General features: G+C 35.8%; 1 protein-coding gene across 1 annotated transcript in view; it reads left to right on the forward strand.

Annotated features, from left to right (window-relative positions):
- The window catches only part of LOC127395393 (guanine nucleotide-binding protein G(q) subunit alpha-like), a 132,428-nt gene extending 113,920 nt beyond the window's left edge, over positions 1–18,508 (forward strand). The window contains exons 6-7 of the mRNA XM_051642321.1: positions 9,855–10,008; positions 13,581–18,508. Of these exons, the coding sequence (XP_051498281.1) occupies positions 9,855–10,008; positions 13,581–13,771 (345 nt within the window). The 3' untranslated portion in view covers positions 13,772–18,508. The remainder of the gene's footprint in view (positions 1–9,854; positions 10,009–13,580) is intronic.
- The last annotated feature ends 1,802 nt before the right edge of the window (positions 18,509–20,310 follow it).

The raw sequence follows: 20,310 nt of genomic DNA on the forward strand, positions 1-20,310 counted from the left end.
GGAGCAGGAGAAGTGGGAGAAAGAAGGGATGGATATGGGAGTGGTGGAGTCACTTTTGGAAGCAGTGCAGAGTTAAATAATCTGAAAAAAGTTGTTCATAAAATGCTTTGTCCACAACAATACAGGCAAAGGATTACTACAGCAGTCTGGTCACTTAGTAGTCTGTGAATACAGTGGCCCTCAGTAAAACTGTGTTTAGCCTGGTGCTCATAGATCATGAGGGTTGAAAGATGATAGCTACGTATGAGTGAGTGAAGTAGAATTGTTTGCTTATAGGGGTAGGATCTCAATCCTGGAGAGATGTTCAAAGCTTGACTGGACACAGCCACGAGAAACCTGGTCTAATGACAAAGTTAGTCTTGCTGACTGCAAGGAGTTGGACTGGATTACTTCCACAGGTCCTTTCCAATATAAATTCTTCTGTGGATTCTAAGTAGAAAAATCATAGTTTGTCAAATGAAAGCAGATTTTCTTCTTTGTCTCTTTCAGAAGCATCTTTATGGTCATGCCATAAGTTTTTTTACCGTAGCTTCTTTAAAAACCTGAATATCCCTACTTTATTTTATGGTGGAGATAGGAATTAATGTAGTTACCCTCACAGGATTTAAGTTACACTGAATTTATTTAATTGTATTCATCCAAACAGTCTTGCTGTTCACATGTGGGCATGCTTCCACTTCTCTTCCAGACCTCTGTGTTTCTTATTCACATACTAGTCCTACATAGCATAGCATGAAGGCTGAAAGAAAACAATTGAGAGATCAGAGCACTTCTTTTTATCTGCATTACGAAGAAACTTAATGCTTTAGTTGCCTGTTTTTTTCATCAGCATTCAGCAATCCAGAACAATTGAGCAGAGGGATAATGCGAACTCCAGGATAGAATTAAAATCCTCAAATGGTCTTTATAATTATTTAACAGTGTATTCCTATGGGAAATAAAAATCTCCAGATCTCATTATTTGTTTGGAAACTAGAGAAAATAACACATTTACCACCTGTGCCAAACCTTGTTGCTGTATGTATTGTATCTGTTCATACCTCTTCACACATATGCATATGTGTTTTCTTTTTGGTTTGTGGATAAAGAAGCTTTTGAATATAAAGTATCAGTATTGGGAAGCATTTGCATAAGGAAAAGCCAGAGCCTCTCTCTCTTTTGTTGAAATGGGTGTTTCATAATGGAAATGAAAGGTTGAATGATCATGAACCCGCACATAGAGGCTGCCAGAAATGCTGCTGGTAAATGTTGCCATTGGCAGCAATTCCTGGCAAAGCAAGCTGCCACTTATTTTTTTCAGTAACCAATGTCAAAACTGTCTAGAAAAGGGTCTTTATTTGATGACAATTTAATTTTTAAATATTTTCACATTGTTTTAATCAAAAATATGTTGGTATTAATGAAAAAGCAGTTATTTTGGTGTTCATGTTATTCCATCAAAGTTAATTTAACAACCATTTCTTTATTTAAAAAATATTTGACAGCAATATTTGGACCATGTTTTTTGACCATTTTTGACTGCTTTTTTTTGGACAGTACTTTTGTGTTTTGATGATTGTTAAACATGTAGATTTAACAGATTTCAGCTGTCATTTGGTTCATCTGTCCCTCTGCAGAGTACATAAAATAGCTACGTATTTGCAAGTGCAGTGTTGCAAGTTCAAGCTGTTAGAGAGATGAGAGTTCTCCCAGGTGATTTAAAAACGGAGTTCTTACCTACAGAGGTGTCTTCCCAGTCTGTTAGCAACAGCTTTTTTTTGTCAGGGTAGTTTGCAGAAAAATTCAGGACCATTGAAGAAAATAAAGGAATTAGTGCCAAGATCTGTGTTTGAAGTTGTCTCTTACTGCACTGGAGTTATTAATTAAAATGCTTGTCCAACTATTGCAGGTTTTTTCCCAGATCATTAGTTACAGCAGTATAGCTGCAAGATTATGCTTCATACTGGTTGCAAAAATCTGAAATGCTTCTCGTTTTGATAATGTATTTACGTTTTTATGTAGTGGAAGGCTTGGCACTTTCCTCCCACTTCCTGATTTCCTCTGTTCTTTCCCAACTTCCATGTAGCAGTTCTACTAATTTTCTAGCCAAGGTAGGTCTTTCTGGTCAGCCAGACAGTCAGTGCTTCTACTAAAATAGTTGCTGGGAGTCTTATTGGTCAAATGGAGACATTCCTAATCAGCGTAGACTTTCACACAAGAACTATTCACATGCACAAGATTTTATGAGGTAAGTTTCTAGCATCCAGCTGTCTTGCATCTGTACGTCTTCTACAAGTATGGTCTCTGAATGGACTAAAATACACATTTGTTAACTGCATACATGTAGTTGTATACACGATGCAAGCTGTTGACAGAAGAATGCATTTTGTTTACTGCCTCACCACTTCTCTCTTCATTTCAATAAAATTCAGTCCCTCAAAATTTGTGAAACCTGAATTTTAGTAATTAGTACTATTTAAATTACAAATTATTTTTAAGACAAAAAATAATTCCTACATTTTTCATTCCATATGTAAGTTACAGTGTGCCCACCAGATGCCACTCTAGACCAAGATAAAGACAGTAATGGATGAAACTCCACTACTGCTTCTGTATTGTTTCAGGTTAATATTGTACTTGGTCTTTTCTCTCAAAATGCTGTATTTATTAGCTGGGAAATGCTGCTTTCCCTTCACTGGGTACCAGCTGATAAAGCTTTTAAATGCTAATTTAGTGCTTTTCAGGCATTTTTCGTTATTTAACTTCTTAGAGTCAAGTGCTTATAAATTATGCCAGTTCTATTATTTGTGTAATTGCAGGAGAACCATCCTTTTCCAGAGAAACAGGTAGCAAAGACAATTTCAGCATGTAAATTCGAACTAGAAATCCACCATTTTAACAGGAAAACTGAAAGTGTAGGATTAAAAAAAGTGGAAGTATGCTCTTTTTAAATCTATTAAAAATTAGGAAGAGTGAGTTTGCATTTTGAGAAAAATGTGATAAAATATGGTTTGTATGTCTACTTATATTTGTCTTAATGTTTAACCATCTTACAAAAACTTACCAGTATAAAATTTTGTATATAGTAAGAGGTCCATGGAAGAAAGAAATAGAATTTTATTTTTCTTCATGTTTCATAAAAAAATGTTTCTGGTCATAAAACTGGAAAGTCCCTTGATTAGTGAATAATCACAGTGTTTTTCTTGGTGTTTGATAAGAAATTGTAATATTAACACTTCACAAATTATTGTGGAGTTTGTCTGCTGTATTTGTAATTCTGTGTTTTGTGGTAGTATTTTTACATTGGACTAGTGGCTGTGCCAGGTTTTGTGGAGCATGGGAGAATTTTATGCTGGCGTTTGTGTATCATAATGTGGAAAACAAAATAATGGCTGGCGATATCACTATGTCTTCGTGCAATTCAGAGCTGACTGCAGACATAAGAGGTTGCCCAGGCCAGCAGATCTTGGGAGGTGGGGACCATAGTGCTCCCGCTGTTCATTTTCCTGGTGCCAGCTGCCTGCAAAGCCTGGGAGGCCACGAGGAGCTGTTCCTGCTGTCAGAAGGAGGGTTGCTGTGAAGGCTGGCATAATTGCTGAGAATGGCTACCAGGTACTGAGAAAACCTTGAGCCAGCTCCAGCTGCACATTTCTGTACATTAGTTATTCACAAGTTTCTTTCTGCAGCCTTTCAGCTTACTTAAGCTAAAGTAAGATTTTTCTGGAAGCAGTTGTGAGTTAGAGCTGGCTCATAAAATCAGATCTAGTATTTGAACAAACTCCTGCTCCTCCCCTGCTCCTGTTCTCTTTTCAAAGAACCTCACTGTCTTGCTTAGTTTGACAGAAGGTCAGATCCCCAGTGCTGGCCTTTTTCTATACTGCTTGAATCGTATCCCGATTTCCAGTAAAAATACTGTAACGTGAAACTGTTTCTTGCATAACAAAAAATACATCTGGTTAAGAACAAGTGTTCTTCCTAACAGTGAATAATTCAATAATTTTGTCTTGTCAGACATCCTGCAATTAAGTGGATTTAAAATATTTTGGCAGTAATATTGTATATATGCTTAATAAAGGAAAATGGTGATCATTCAATGATATGAGCTATCATTAGCAACAGAAAACCTACTTAAGAGAAATTTTAGAAAATACTAAGCAGTATTGGTGGAGAAATTACTGCCGGAACAATATTTTTATCTGCCATTATATCCATAAAAGCTGATTTCCTCTTAGGCATATGATAAACAGATGAAAGACCGGAGAAGGTTAAGCAGAGATTGATTAGTCAAAAAATAAATGGCTTTGTATTTTTTTTTTAGTAATCTTGAGTAATTCTAAAACAAAATAGTGAAGCTACATTAGAATATTTCATTTATTACAGTGAACTCAGGACCTATATTGCTTTTTCTGCTCAAGCAGATAAAATCTACTTTAAAATGTTTAGGCCATCTCTCAGTTACCACAAAACACATCTGAGTGACAAAATATCAAAATTTCTGTTCACTATTCGTAACACAATTCCTTTCTGTTTGCCTCTGAAATAGTTGTGAGGAGTTTATAGACTCAATATCATGATCACATAAGCTGTTGGGAAGAGCATGAAGGTCCCAGAGCACATACTTCAGGAAGACAGAGTGAGGGACCTGAGCTTGTTTAGTCTAGAGGACACTAATGCTTGCCAGCAAATATTTGAAGATTTGCGTCTGCTGTGGAGCAGATCAATAAAGAGTTGTGGCCTGTGAAGTTCAGGTTGTGTATTAGGAAACATTCTTCTGTTGGGTTAGTTTAGCAGTGGGACAGAGGAACCAGAGAGATACTGTAATCTCTGTAGGGGATTTCAGGGCTTACTGACAAAGCTATGACTAGCCTGCTCCTGTGTTGTCAGTAGTTCTACTGAATGAAGGACTAAACTAGATGAAGTCTACAGATGCCTTCCAGCCAACATTTCTGAGTCAACACTCTGCTGCCATTTCAGTTGTGTTTCAGTGGAAGGTGTGTGAGTCACTGAGCACTTACAGCGGTTTTTATTTAAACAAATTAAATGCAGGGTTGTTATTCATTCTTGTTGTATGGAGCTTAATGGTACCAGCAGTGCAGTAACATCCCTGCTGATGTGTATGTACATAATTGTGCTCTCTGTGTTCTCTTAGATTGTAATAGTAATAGCTGTCTTCTAATTGCATTGTTTTTACCACTGCTAGACCTAACACTCAAAAGCTATCCAGGTGGCCAGACCCTGAATATGTATTCAGTAGGGGCAGTGTTTTTGTTATATGAATAGTCTTGATTTTGCAACTAAACTGGCAATTACTGTTTCAAATCTTATAATAAGTAGTTTCTGGTGAAAGAAAGGAAAAAATCTTCTCCAAATATAAGCAACCCAGTCTCTTACTGCAAAGAACGTAGAAGGTTGCCTCTTGGGAAGAGCTACTTAGAAATGAAGAGTATATGATGATGCTTTCCTACTCCTTTCCTGACAGAGCATCTAACAGCAAGATCCTGACTTAAGCCTAATAACAAGCAAAGGTGTAGTTTTGCAGAAGTACATGCATATTTGTAGTTAGAATCATTGAATCCAGCTTCTCTAAATGTTAATAACATAAGAAATTAATTATTCTCTAAATGTTTATCTTCAGAGGTTGTGTTGGATATTTATCAGCTACCCCCACATGAGTTGACAGCACTTGCTCTTTGTTACAGGTATGCTGAGTTCTTTAGTGACAAGTTTAACAAAATCAGCTCTTAAATTCAAAATACAATTACAATATTTGCTAGGAATTCCATCACTTTCCATTAATATTGAAGCTATAACTTTCCATCTCTTTGCTTCTTTTATTGTGCCTTTGCTTTCTTTTAAACTTTCTTACTCTTCTCTGAAACTATGAAAAGCAAATTGTTTGTGGGATAGTTTCAAAAGGAGAAGCCAGAGGCTAGCTGTGTTTCATAATGATACATATTAATTTCAAGGTTACATTGCTGGCATTTGGCATAGTTTTTAAAAAGAGCTGACAGTTTAGTATTTCTTTAATTAGGTCCTGTCTGCATTCCTCTGAAGAAGAGGGACTGGGAAAAAGCCAGTGAGATTCCCCATAGTTCAGACAACTGGTCAGCTTTTTTTTTTTTTTTACCAGCTAGGGAAGAGTTCAGTAATGAAAAAAACTCTCACATGAAGATGGGTGGGCGTTACAGGGAGGGAACAGGAGACACCCTTCAGGTTTTATTGTGTTATGACTACACACCAAGAGATCCAGCTATGGTCAGTATTCAGTGAATATCTGTCTTCTCTTTAGGGCATGTTAAGTGCTTTGTTTTCTTGCATTTTGTGTTGCCCATACTATAAGTGCAGCTTGCAGCACTAAGGAGAAGCAGAAAAAAACAGTAAAAAACCCAATCTCAGTGTGAAGTTACGTTGTCTGTTTACTATGTTTTTCCCCTTCTCTGAGTCCTCTTGAGTTTTCAAGTATATTATTATTAGGTCTGTGCATAACAAAGTTATAAAAGAACCAGGCTGTGGGGGGGAGAGGTGGGAAGCCAAACCCTAGAGTTAATATTCCATTACAGATCTGGAATTTCTTTGGTTTGATCTTAGATGTCAAAACTATGATGTTAAAGTGACATACGACTGCAGTAACAGCCCTATAATTTATGATGCCATCAGATGACATTTTTCATTCAGAGGATCCCCATGGAAAATACAAATGCTATACATAAGCAAGATCTATAGGAAGAGGCAATAATTTTATTAGACCAACTGACACAGCCAGAGAAAACAGACAAGGTCATGGACAATTCCTTCATTACATTGTTGCATCTAAGATAAAGGTTTTCTTCTAGTGAAATACCATTGACCATAGTGGTCATTCAGTAGTGTATACATCACGTTATATATATTGTGCAATTAATTGAAAAGGAATTTTCTTAATTAGTATATTTACGAGGCTTTGCAAGACACTTGCTAAATATATAAATTATACAAATCTGTATTGAATCCCTGGAATTGACTGATCTGTCCTTTTGAAGTTCTAGCAGCCCCATCTTACCGCATACATCTTTTGTGATGTTTGTCTGTGGAGCATTGCAATGTGACATACATTCAGAGAAGATCTAAATGGTTGTGTTAATATCCTAAGTATTTTTTTCTATGTTTTTGTTGTAAAAGCAGAAGATAGCATTGTGTCATCTTCTTCTTGGGTAGGATCACAAAAATTCATAGACATGTCATTTATAGATCTTCAGGAATGACCCTAACTGATTTGGACAGCTTGTCGTCTTTTGTTAGCTCCTTAGAAGATGCATCTGCAGCCTTCCTGATGTCTTAATCCCTGCTGTTTGCTTCATTCTGCGGGTGAAGATGTGGTACGGGCTATTCTGTAGTGATGTAAACTCTGAAATAATATCTACACTGAGATAGTTACTGTTCCTCTGAATTACCATTTACTGCGCAAGACTTTACTGCCTTGCCTTCCTGTACAGGGCAAGATTGTCATACTGTAAGAAATAATTCTACTTCAGTGGGTTCTGGCATCATAAGGTACATTTTTTTTGTCATTTCCCACAATACTTTGACTTCGAGTTAATTTTTCTTGGGATTGGATAATTTAATACGAAATTAGCAAAGGCGATAATCTACTACTGTTGCCTCACTAAAGCATTTTCTCCCAGAATGAGGAATAGATTCAGATTTAGCCTGGCTCTTCTTAGCAAGTTAACTGAATGACTTTTGGATGTAAGTGGCTTCTGTATAAAATGAAGCTTTGACTATAATAAAAAATACAGTGACGTGAATGAAGGTGGGATAATCTGATAGCATTTTATTGGCTTCACTTGCTGACATCCTTGAACTGTGTATTTTTTCTAAAGCAGTTAAGCGTTTCTTTCGCTTGTGTTAGACTGCACTTACCAACCACTTCCGTACACTTCTCAAGGCTGTAATTATTTCCTTTGATGTAACAATTTTTTTCTGAAGCAGCTCTTTTGCACACTCCTTTCTTAATAGTATTCTGTTTGGGCAGACACAATATTTTGTTCTTTATTGTGGATGCATCCTGGTACTTTCCTGATACACAGCACTTACAGAGTTGATGTTTTAGCTGATCAGATGCCAGAAATTGTTTCAGACATTGTATCTATGTAGCTTTAGTCTGCATGCCTTTTCTGCTTCATCTTGTTTGGAATCCCTTTCAAGCAGTGTACTCTGGGTCTAATAACAATGTTTGCAAAACAAAGTTTTCTTGAGCTTTCCTGGAGGAAGGGTCATAAATTCATCCAAACCAATGTATTTATTGTGTCTTTGCAATTCTGTGTTATGTATATGGAAAAAAAAATAGCATTATAGATTAAAATATTGCAGCCCTCCTGAAGGATTTTTATAAAGAACAGGAATACTTACTCACAGATAAGTAATTTCTTTGTGTTTTCTGTGAGCTTTTCTTACTGAGGAGTTTTCAGTAGCTTACAAATGTACTGCCAAAGAGCACTACTAATTGAATCTTGATTGACACTGTTTCACGTTGTGAGTGTCACATTAGAATATACCAAGTGTTCAGGTAAGTATTTATAATTTAAACAGTAGTTTGTAAGTTTATATTGCCATTTTCATCAACTGTAAAAGTGAAAACTATCCTATGTAATTCCTACTGCTTTTCTGTAAGGCCTTGTTTAGAGAAGACTTTACAGAATGTTGAGAAGAAAGCACGGTCTGATTGACAATTAATCTAAGGACTTAGGTTTCATGCTCAGCTCTGTAGGCATTTCAGTTTTTCTCCTCCCTGAAGGAAATCCTGGCACCACTGAAAACAATGCAAGTAGTAGGAACTCACTAGAAGGAAGCAAGGGGGATACTCCTCTGCGTTAGTTTCTCAGTCTATAAATTTAGCAATTTATTTTCACCCACCACTCCAGCATGTAGTAAAGTCTTCAGACTTAAGAGACCAAAGCATCGACTTCTACAAAATGTTTTTTTCTTTTAAGGTTTATTTTGGGGTTTTGTTGTTATTTATTTGTTTGGTTTTGGTTTGTGTCTCTTTAAAAGGCAAATTAATGCAATTAAAGATACACTTACTACAAAACTGGCTTAGTTATTTGACAGTTTGTTTTATGGGTCAGCAGCAGCAGAATCTGCAAGATTTGCCTTGCTGCTGTTCTCTGTAGCTCCATTTGGTGGTGAAACAGGTTTTTTTCAGGGGGCTGCAGCTTTAAATAATAATTAAAAGGGAAGTTAATTCCTTTGTTTTGAACTTGGTTTGTTTTGATTCTGTATTAACCACATCATATCAGCCTAACAGTTCTTCAGAACTGTATAAAATAATTTTACTGTGACAGAAAGCTGTTACAAATAGAACCATATGCTCATTTGCATTTCAACTATAATGCAAAGGGGTCTCAGGTTCCCGATTTACCTGCAACTGTTTTAAGCTGATATCTTTTTATCTAACTATGCATTTCAAGTCTGGGAAAGGCCTATATATATATATAAAAATATATTCTTAATCCTTGAACTTACTATTATGTCTTGTTGTGGAATACTTGTCCCTACCATAAATCTATGCAATACCCACCAGTTAGTTGGCTGCTCATAGCTGTGCATACTTAGACTATAGAAATGTATCTGTTACAGCTTTCATGTTCATGATCTGTGTTTTAAAGTATGTTTATGCTTGAGCAGTTGAATTTGCAAAAGGGAAATGCTTGCCTATTTAATTAACTGCTTAATTATTAATTGTAATTTATTAATTTGAACATTACATATTGGTAGGAAGGTGCAAAATATGGATTGGATCTGTTTACCAAGTAAAGTGAAAATGCATTAATTTATTGTTTTATTAATTCAACAATTACTTTCATGACCAACAAAATTCTGCTCTTTTTTAATTCCAGAATCGAATGGAAGAAAGCAAAGCACTCTTTAGGACAATTATCACATATCCATGGTTCCAGAACTCTTCAGTCATTCTGTTCTTAAATAAAAAAGATCTCTTAGAGGAGAAAATTATGTACTCCCATCTAGTTGATTATTTTCCAGAATATGACGGTAAGTAGAATGGTATCAGAACTCATGCTATATTTACACCGCAGTAATGAAAAATTGTAATAAACTTGTCCAAATGCTAGAGAGATATATCCTTAGGTATATCTTGCTCTTGTTAACAAAACAATACAACAACAACAAAAGCCAAAACCAACCAACAACAACAAAAAAAAAAGTCTGCAATTTTTTATCTAACTTTTTATAATACGGTTGTAGTCTTGGGACTTTTTTAGAGTGCTAGGATTTAATTCTCTACTGTAATTCATTGTAGGCAGGGCAGCAGAACCTTTTGTGGGAATTTGCTGTGTTTTAGATTGGTATTGTCATATTATCAGTGAAACACATTCTGTCCTTTTTCCTAAGTTAGGGTGAGAGTTTAAATTGAACTATAAAAGCTAAAAATAAGTAAACATGCGTTCCTCAGCTTTACACATTGTCTCCCTTGCTCTTTTTTGAATTTTGGTTCTGTTCAAGGCTGAATATCTGAAGGGAAGTGTCATAAGCTCTCTGTGGCACTCTCAGAAACCGGCACCCCTCCTTCCACCCTGTAATTGGTGTGAAGCTCAATGTGCTTCTCCATTAAAAATTTATCTGTATTGTACAGCTGTTTTTACTAAAATTGTGCTTTCAGAAACTTCTCCTGAGGTAAAAAGCTAAGCATTTTGAGGTAACTGTGTGGACCTGTGGTAACAGGAATGTCAAACTCACATACTAAGTGGTCTAAAGAACTGGACATTCCTATTTTAAAAAAGAAAATCTGTTATGACTCTCCAGGGAGCAAATAGCAGATTTGAAAGCTGAGTAAAAGATTAAATCTCTCATGTTGAATTATGAAGATTAATTGTGTTTCCTGTTTAAGGGCGAGCAAACAGGAAACAACCTGTAATATTGGACTACTATTTGAGTCAGTGTAAGTTTAGTTTTATACTGCTATGCAGAAGAGAACTGGCAGTTGAGTAGAAATATGCTCATTCTTTTGAGTTTACTTTCTATGACCGTTTCCCTAGATCATATCCTAAAGGTGAGAATACAGTCTGCTTGGTTGTCACCACTCACAAGTGATTATGACGCCTGTACTAAACACTTGTCCAGAAAAAATCCGACAGAGCTGCTCAGGTCAAAGAACCGCTGTTTCTCCTGTCCTTTGGCATTGGTGAGGGAAAAAAGTTTATAGCCTGGTAGGACTATTGGAGTAAAGATCTGGAAGTCTTCAAGAGTCTTTGTCTCTTAATTCTGCAGACCTTACTGGAGTTAATGCCACTTGATAAGGTTATGGTTGGATTTGATTTCTTCTGGTGGCAGGGTGGGTGGGATCTGTGCATTGCAGAGGTCACCGTGTTATCCCCTCTTTTGTACTGGCACACTGGGGATGGGAGAGGTGGAAAGGTTTGAGGAAGGGATCAAAATTAGGTATTTTTCAGCTGGATCACTTCCTCCATCTGTTTTCCTGCACAAGGAGGACAGTAGCACAAGAATGAGACCTATTAGGTGGAATGGCAAATAGGACTGATTAAATTAAGCTAAGGAATTCTGCTGCACAATGTATTGTAACAGCATGGAAGAGGACTGAGGCATGCTCAGGGGTCACTGTATCTCATTAAGACATCTTTGCATGGCTAGTAATAGAAGACTGCTAGTACTCACAAACTGGAGTGCAGATCCGGGAGAGAGAGGACAAATTTAAAAATTACCATAGGTGGGAAAAAATAAGAGAAAAATATTAATGTAGTACTTCTTATATAGATCTTGGATGGATCATGTGGAAACACTCATCAAAAACTGCTTATTAGGGAACAGTGGACAAGAAACTGACTGATTTACAGGGTAGTTCTTTTCCAAGTCTCTATATTACTTAGTTCACAACCACTTTGCAGTCTAAATTTAACATTGACTTGTTCAATTTTTTTCTAAATTCCTGAGGTCATAAACATTCTTTCTAACCTTAATTTTCCATACTTGAACTTCAGTCAAACAAAAATTTAAATTCTATGATAGTCAATAGAGGTGTGATTATGTAAGCAAATTTGGATACAGGCTTTGAATAGTGCAGTAGGATCTGAGAAATCACTCTGTCTACCTGCTATGAAACTTTAACAAAATTTTAGGAAGTTGTTTAAAACACCAAATGGTTTATTTTGAAGAAATCATTGTATTTGAAAGTCTAGAAGTTTTCTTTACAAATACTGCAATTTTATTCTTGGTATTGTAAGAATTACTGGTGCTAGAGAGTGTGAGTGAGCAAGCCAAAGGCTCGACCCCGTTGGGTTTTAGAAGCTGTCGAAGTGTTGAGTAGTCCTCTGACCTGCTTCTGTTTACATCTCTAAATCTCAGGAAAGGTGTAATCTGTGTATGTGTATGTAGGTACATATATGTACATGCATGTTCATATGCATCCACCATATGCTGCAGAATCTTACTCCCCCTCCACATGGATTTGCAGCTCACCAGGAAGTATGCTGATTTTTTTTTTAGTTATTCAAATTGGAAATTTCGCAATTGCATGCTTGAAGTCTTAAAAACAAGTTTTGTTATCCAGTTGCGGAAAACTATGTGGGTATGGGCTGACCCCCAAAGTACGGATTTCATAACTACTGAAGGACAGACCTATATGTAACAGCTGAGTGCTGTGATTTATATTGCCATATAACAAGACCGGGACTGATGGAGAGAATAGGAGGAGGAGGCAGCACAGAAAATGTATGTTTTGAGGAAACCCATGTAACAGAAATGGGAGAGCAAGGGACTACTGGCCTTTGGAAACAGCACTGGAGTAACTGAAAGGAATTCAACATCGTGTGGCTAGTGTTCTTGCTTCTGCACTGCTTTTTTGGCTTTGAATGTGAACGAATCCTCACTGTTCAAGGCTGGAAGTCATTACTTTTATCCTCTGTCTTCTGTAAAGCTGAACATGTGTTTTGGTGACATAGATTCTGCATCCCTCTGATACTTAGAACATTAATTTAGTTCTGATAGGATTATTATGCATAATTTAGATAACAAGTGGTTTGTTAGAAAATGAGCATTTTGCAATCAAACATCTTCAGCTGGAGAGCATGTGTATTTTATCATCACTAAAGTAAATTAAGTTCTATTGGTCACAATGTCAGACCAGTTCAGGATATAATCTAATCATGCTACCTATTAAAACCCTCATAAAAATTAGTGCTGAAAGAACTTAAGTATAATTTAAATATAGTAGGAGTAGACTGAATATTCACTAATTAACATTTTGAAAGTTGTACTAATAAAGTTACTTTTTTATTTTTCATTCCATGCAATTATAAATCACCTCTTTCAATCATTATTTCACCAGAGAAAGGGGATAGTCATCAGAAAAAAAAGCAGCTTTGACATGATAGCTCTGACTTGATGAACTTCTGAAATTTCCTTCCATCTTTATTTTTCACCATTGCTATCAGGAAGAAAGCAGCCAGTATATGATACTACTGATTAGTAAATTTTCCCAGTCTTCTCTTATGTGAGGTTCACAGACTGACCCTTTCTTTTTTTCTGATAAAGAAGTTAAAATAGTGAATCAACCTCAAGAAAATTGACTTTCTCTTCTTACTTGTCAGGACCACAACGGGATGCACAAGCGGCACGAGAGTTCATCCTGAAGATGTTCGTAGACCTGAATCCAGACAGTGACAAAATTATCTACTCCCACTTCACATGTGCTACAGACACAGAGAATATCCGCTTCGTCTTTGCTGCTGTCAAGGACACAATCCTACAGTTAAACCTGAAGGAGTACAATCTGGTCTAATTGTGCCTAGGAGGCCCTCCAAAACCAACTTTGTGTGATTAAAGATATACAAGAGGGACTGTATTATCTGTGAAAACAATTTACATAATACTAATTTATTGCTGGCCTGGACTCTGTGAGTGTCCACAGAGTTTGTAGTTAATATTATGATTTTATTTAAACTATATGGAGGAAAACTAAAAGATGCTGAAGTACATTCACAGCACATTTCCTCATTTTTTAGGCAAAACCTTGTGACTCAATGTGTTTTAAATTCTCAGTCATACATTTACAAAACATGTTTTTGCTGTTGAAGCAAAATCAAGCTGGTTTCATCTTTCCCTGACCCTTTCTCTCGTGCCTCCTCCTACCCCCTGCCCTTATCCTTCACAAGGTACAATGGCCTTTTTTTCCCAGTTACATTCCTGGGTGAAATGTTTTCTGTTGAGTGATTTGGTCAGGAAAATACTATCATCAGAATGTAAGTCCTCAGTTATTCTAATTTTGCAGTATGTACTTTCTCTGAAGGATCAAAAGTATTGATACTGTGATTTTTAAATTTTTGACATGGGGGTCTTCATTCTGTCTTCACTTTTCAGACTAGAGTATTGGAATTGAAAAATAGAATTACAGTTGTCCAAGGATATTAAATTTAACTGTGTTTTCACAATTTGGAAAGGTGCATAGAAGACAGTAATGAAATAATTAAGACACAACCTGGGATGTATGTGGAATATGTTAGAATCTCTTTTTAGTTGCCATGTGCCATTTTTTTCTGTCTTATTTTATTCACAGATGCCAAATAAAAACATCATAGACACTACATTTTCCCCAATGGCTACAGCCTGAAACAGTGGGCTATTTTATTTTCTTTTTAGTTGTGTGGGTTTTTTTTCTTAAGTTAGAGCTTTTTTAAGTGTTCCTTTTTCCACAGTAGAAAAAATATTTTTATTGTATAAAACTAATGTTGCCAAATCTGGCTTTTTATAAAACCAATGCTCTTGAAACATGAGATACTAATTGAAATGCCAAACTGATGGGTTGGGAACTGACCTAATTGAGTCAACTGCCAAATGATAAACAGAGTTTCAGCTCTTATGTTCCATTTGTTATGAAGTGTTCCATTTTGTAATGCCAAAACAATGCACATGCATGTGGTCTACTAATTTAAAGACAGTTTAAATCTCTCCTTATGTCAGATATGGCATGAGATTTTATTCTGTCATAATATCAAGGCACCTCTAGTTGTATGACAAGAAACTATTGATGAGAGATAACACTCAGGAACCTTTCTTGATAAGGTTGCTTGTTAACTGATTTGCAGACTTTTGATGGGCTTTCCTGCAAAACAGCCTCTCTTAATGTTCTTTAGAAAAGATTTATTAATGTAGAAGAAACTATGAGAAGATAATTCTTGACATTTACATGTGCAATTTTTAACAACAAAAATGCAGCACACATTGATGAGCCTTTATTCTGCAGCTTAGGTTGAAAGGTGTTTTTTGACCAGGTGCGTGATTGCTAGCAAGCTACAGAAAACTCGGTGTTCAGACTTTTAATTGGATTATCTGCAATGACAAGTAGCACTAGAGTGCACTTAATACAGAAATTACTGCTTCATAGCAGCAGATGGGAGGTGGAAAAAATAATGGCTTATTAGTTGATTACCAAAGTTAACAATAAATACTAATGAGACATTTTTCATCTTTAACCCTCCCAGCTCCAAAACAACAATAATAAGAACGGTTGCTATTTTTTTCTCCCTCTTGAAACACCTTGTAATTTAAAACTGGTTGTAGGTATAGTGCAATTATGAATGCTATAATCATTGTACATACATCTATATATATATATATATATATATATATGGCAGCATCCATATTGGCTTTGTAATCATTAATTTTTGGCAAATTGAATGTGCTGTATTGATATGTATCTATGTAATTGTATTGTATGTCTTATAGCTAATTCACATTTTAAATGTTATTTTATTTACTTTTTTAAGAGAGAAGAATGTAAATTTTGTCAGTTTATTTCTGACTAGGGGTTTGTTGTTGGTTTTTATTTACAAAACAAAAAAATTTACTATAGTACAGAGCGGTACCAGCATCGTGCTGTATAAAATCATTTGCACATTCCTGAGTAGAAGTAAATTGGAGACACCCAGACAGAAGACCATTCACATTCAAAACAATGCTTAAATCGTCAGGGCTTTATACAGCTGTAGAAACCAGTCCTATTAGAAGAATTTACACTGTTACATCTAGGATTGGAACATAAGCTTTTAAATATAAATTTAATTTCTATTTGGCAGATTCATGTTAGGTTACTTTTCTAATAGGCTTTATTAGAGAAGTAAACTTAAAGATATTTCAAACCATTGTACATAAGTACTAATGGGTATATGCTGTTGCCCTAAAAATACCATGAAAAAAAGTGGAACACCAGATCAATCAGTATTTCAGAAATAGTGGAAATCTTAGATACAACAACAACAACCAGAAAATCACTATTGTTAATGTTTTTAAGAAGTTAAAGCATATTATTTAATAAAGCTAGAGGAGATAGGTTATAAAAAGTGACACTGACATTCTGAATAGGGGATCAGAGCAGTGACTCTTACTTACAGCATTACAAAATTGGTCGTGATCTTGCTATAAATGCAATAGAGCTTTTATTTTCACAGTTCCACTGTTGACAATATCCTTCTTTTAACCTGGGAATACATTGCCCACACTGGATTCAGTGCTATAAATGGAACTGTAGCCAAAAAAGAAAGAAAAGAAAAAAAAAAAGAAAAAGAAAAAAAAAAGAGGAAAAAAAAAAAGCAGTGTCTAACAAAGATTTGGGTTTGTTTGTGTGTTTTTCTTCATTTGTTTTGTTTTGTTATGGGATACTGGGTAGGGGAGAAGGAAATATGGTTCTGAGTTTTGTATAAAAACAAAAGTTTACTTATGCTTTCTAGTCATATTGTCATCGCAAACGTTTTCAGGAGTGTGTGCCACTTCTGGTGTATTTTAGGTAAGTTGAACCTGTGGCAATGTTGAAGTCATTTGAGCATGTTCTGGGGAAAGGAAAAAAAAAAGGAAAAAATAAAAAAGGAAAAACTAAACAAACTAAAAAAAAAAACCCACACCAAAAAACTCAGCATATCAAGGCAAGCTTTACATGAATCACCTAACACAGCATTGCAGTGTGACAGTTTACAAAAACGTTTCCTTTTTAAATGACTCAGCTGTTCCCACTTGCAGTATATTGCATTGTGGTGGTGGTGTAGTTGTTGCTGTTGTCCTAATTGGTGGTTTCTACTATGCCTTGTAGTGCTTGAGTCCAGAATTTTGTGCCTCTAACATGAAGCTGAAGGCAAAACCATCAAGACAGAAACCCGTTTTACTTTGCCAAAATTATGTGATTTCTTTGAAGGTCGTAAATGGGGGAAGAGGGAAGGAAAATGTCTTGGGAACCTGTGTATTCTAGGTGTTCGCTAGCACAAAAATAGCTGTAATACATGTTTTACAGAAACCTTAAACTTGCCTTTTTCACAAATTAACTGGCGCTGTCCTTACATGTATAGGATGATGCAGCTATAAGGGCAGTTTACTTTTTATAATTCAGACTCTTGATTGTCAAGGTGTATGGACTGTAATTTTTAATCATACTGCAACATGGTTGTGAATCACTTTTTTAAGTTTGAAAGGGGAGAAAAGACTTTTTATGCTGGATATCAGTCAGAATTGACTGCATGATTTCCAAAACACTGAATGGGGGAAAAGGGCTGCATATAAAGACATTGCTAGACTCCCAGAGTTTGGTTATAAGGTGCAGAAGACTTTCAGATTACTCAGCCTCATGACCCTTTCCTTGTTACACATTCTTCGCAAAAGAATGAAATACTAGGAGAAAACAAAGGCATGTTAACCCACATGAAAAAAATAAAATTTACCCAATTAATTTATTATATGTGCTGCTGTTCTTGAAGCTCTGTGCTTGGTTATCCTGCAAACTATTACATTAGTGAACTCTTGTTAATATGCATAGCATATTAACAAGGCCTACGAATGACCTACCTCTAGCTAAGAGACCAGTAAAGTAAATGTGTTTTGGTGAGTCCTAAGTTAGGAAATTGAAATGTGCTGGTGTAGGTAATTAACTATTTTAGAATTTCACACTTCTGTAAATACGGTCTCTCTTTTAACATAAACCATAAATTCTAAAATTTAATACACATTAAACAACTAAAGCCATCTGTCCCTGTCCAGTGTGTTAGTTTAGTAGAGATCTTGCAAAACATGTTTAGTTTGAGAAAAGGAGTTACTGATATTTCCTCTTTTGGGGCTTTGGAGTACCCATAACATTTTGAGTTTTATCAGTCAAACCATAAACACTTCTGCATAGTCAGCTATACATTGATATTCACTATTTAGCTAGTTAAAGGGATTTTACTGTAAGTTTCATTCAAACTTTTTCACAGCATCCATGCTGCAGGAAATAAAGGAATAGGGGAAGATTTTAAAGATAGTGTGACAAATACAAAGTCAGCCAGGTGAATCTTACTGTAAATCTGTTGGTTTGAGGTTTTTTTCTTTTAAAATACAGTCAAAGCTGAAGTCTGTTGCTGGACTCCTCAATTACCACACTGCAGGAAATCCTTATTTGACCAATTTTTTTAAATTTTTTTTAGGGGTGTGGGGGGTGATGTCAAATACGTTTTTAAACTTGCAGTATTTAAAAATAAAGATCATATTTGTTGTTCTTAAAGTGTCATTTTAATGCATGTATTGTGTGTTGTTTGAGGCACAGAAATAGTTTAAAAAAAAATAAACACAAAAAAACCACACACACCAAAAAAACCCAAACAACTAATATTGTACAGTTAGTTCCCCTCAAAAATGTTGCTGGTTAAAAATACAATATTTTTGACCATTACTTAGTACTACAGTATCTTCATTCTGTGAAATCTGGGTTTTCTGAAGTACTACTTGGGCTTATTGTTCTCCCAAAATGCTTCTTCTTATGATAAATGTTAGATAGAGTTATTGTTCCATAATTAGTTTTCAATTATATATGCTCTGTCCTCATTGTCTAAGTATTAAAATTTCCAGACTATCTTTATTTCAGCCAGAACATTCAAAACATGTAAGGTTTCCTACAGTGGACACAGTTATTTGACAGTATTAAAGGGGATTTTCAGCTTGTGTACAATGGAAACTTGGAAGCATGGCAGAAGAGAAATAAATAATAGTCTTTGTTTCACTAACAGAAAACTTTCAGAATTTGTAGACATCCAGGTGAATTTCTGAAGCATTTTCGCCGATAACAGTAGTACTGCAAGAGCAGACTGTTTCTTTTAGCTTTTTGTTCTCCTGTATGATGATAGGAATAATAGAAAAAAGCCTATGTGTTACTTTTCAGGAGTCTGGCTCGTATCCGATCAAGAATCAGTGGACCTCAGTTTGTTATTGAAGGAACTGAATTTCAGGCCAGTTGCAAAAGTGAGTTTTTTGTCTATTAAGCAAGATTCTTGGACTCCAATCAGTTTGCCTAAGCAGCATCTTGAATGAATGGTTTCTGATTTTTCTTTCTCATTGCAGAAAGTAAGGGCGAGGGATTGGGGGAAAGGATTTATTTTATCTTTTATGTCTCAGTGAAGATAACATCAACAAAAATACAGTGTAAGTGGTGCTATTTAGATGTGAAGTAGATGTAGAAACTGTATGTGTTATAAATTGTGCATAGTTGTGATAAAACCTTGCATCACATACTATGATCATTATAACCTGACTGCCAACTGCTTTGTAGGATACTGTCCCCAACACCTAAGAGTTACAGAGTATTTATAAACCAACACAAAATTCACAGTTGTTAGCTCCTCAGGAGCATGTCGAGTATCTATCCGGTATCAAGGGAGCTGACCCCCTTTCATAGGTCATTGCTATGAAAAGGAATTACCTTCCAAGACCTCCTCAGTTCCCAGCTCTCAGCTATGTGATTTTCTCTCTGTAATGTCAACCCTGCCACTTGGCCAGCAAATAAACTGGGTTAAAAACCCCCCTCCTTTTTGCTCTTCTTGCTTGGCTGGTTCAGTAGACTGATTTTCAGGGTTTTCAGCCAACTTGGCTAATCAACAGTTAGACAAGTGCTAAGCTTCCAAAGGGAAGAGGTAGAATTGTGTGGCCAAAAGGCTTGGAAGTTAGGAAAACAGGGAGTAACACTCCCCTCCCATGAAAACCTAGTTCTGAACATTGTGTAGTATCCAAAACTTTCATTTTGTGCACTTCATGGCCTACTAGCTGTTCTGGCTCAGAAAGGTTGGTCTTTTCATTTTGAAAGGTCTTGATTGTATTTGCTGAAATAAAAAAAAAAATAGTTATAGGACCAGGGAAACTTACTTGCTCCCCTTTTAGTATTGAGTTTAGTTTACAAGCTTGAGTACATATGGACTAAATGCAGCTGCAGTCAGACTGAAGCCAACAAGTCACAGTTAGTGTCAGGGATGGAAAAATACAAGGATTGGGCTTTAATTTGTCTCAAAGAAAAAAAAAAAAGTTCTTGTTGATTTC

The sequence above is a fragment of the Apus apus genome, chromosome Z, assembly GCF_020740795.1.
Source record: "Apus apus isolate bApuApu2 chromosome Z, bApuApu2.pri.cur, whole genome shotgun sequence".
Classification (NCBI taxonomy): Eukaryota; Metazoa; Chordata; class Aves; order Apodiformes; family Apodidae; genus Apus; species Apus apus.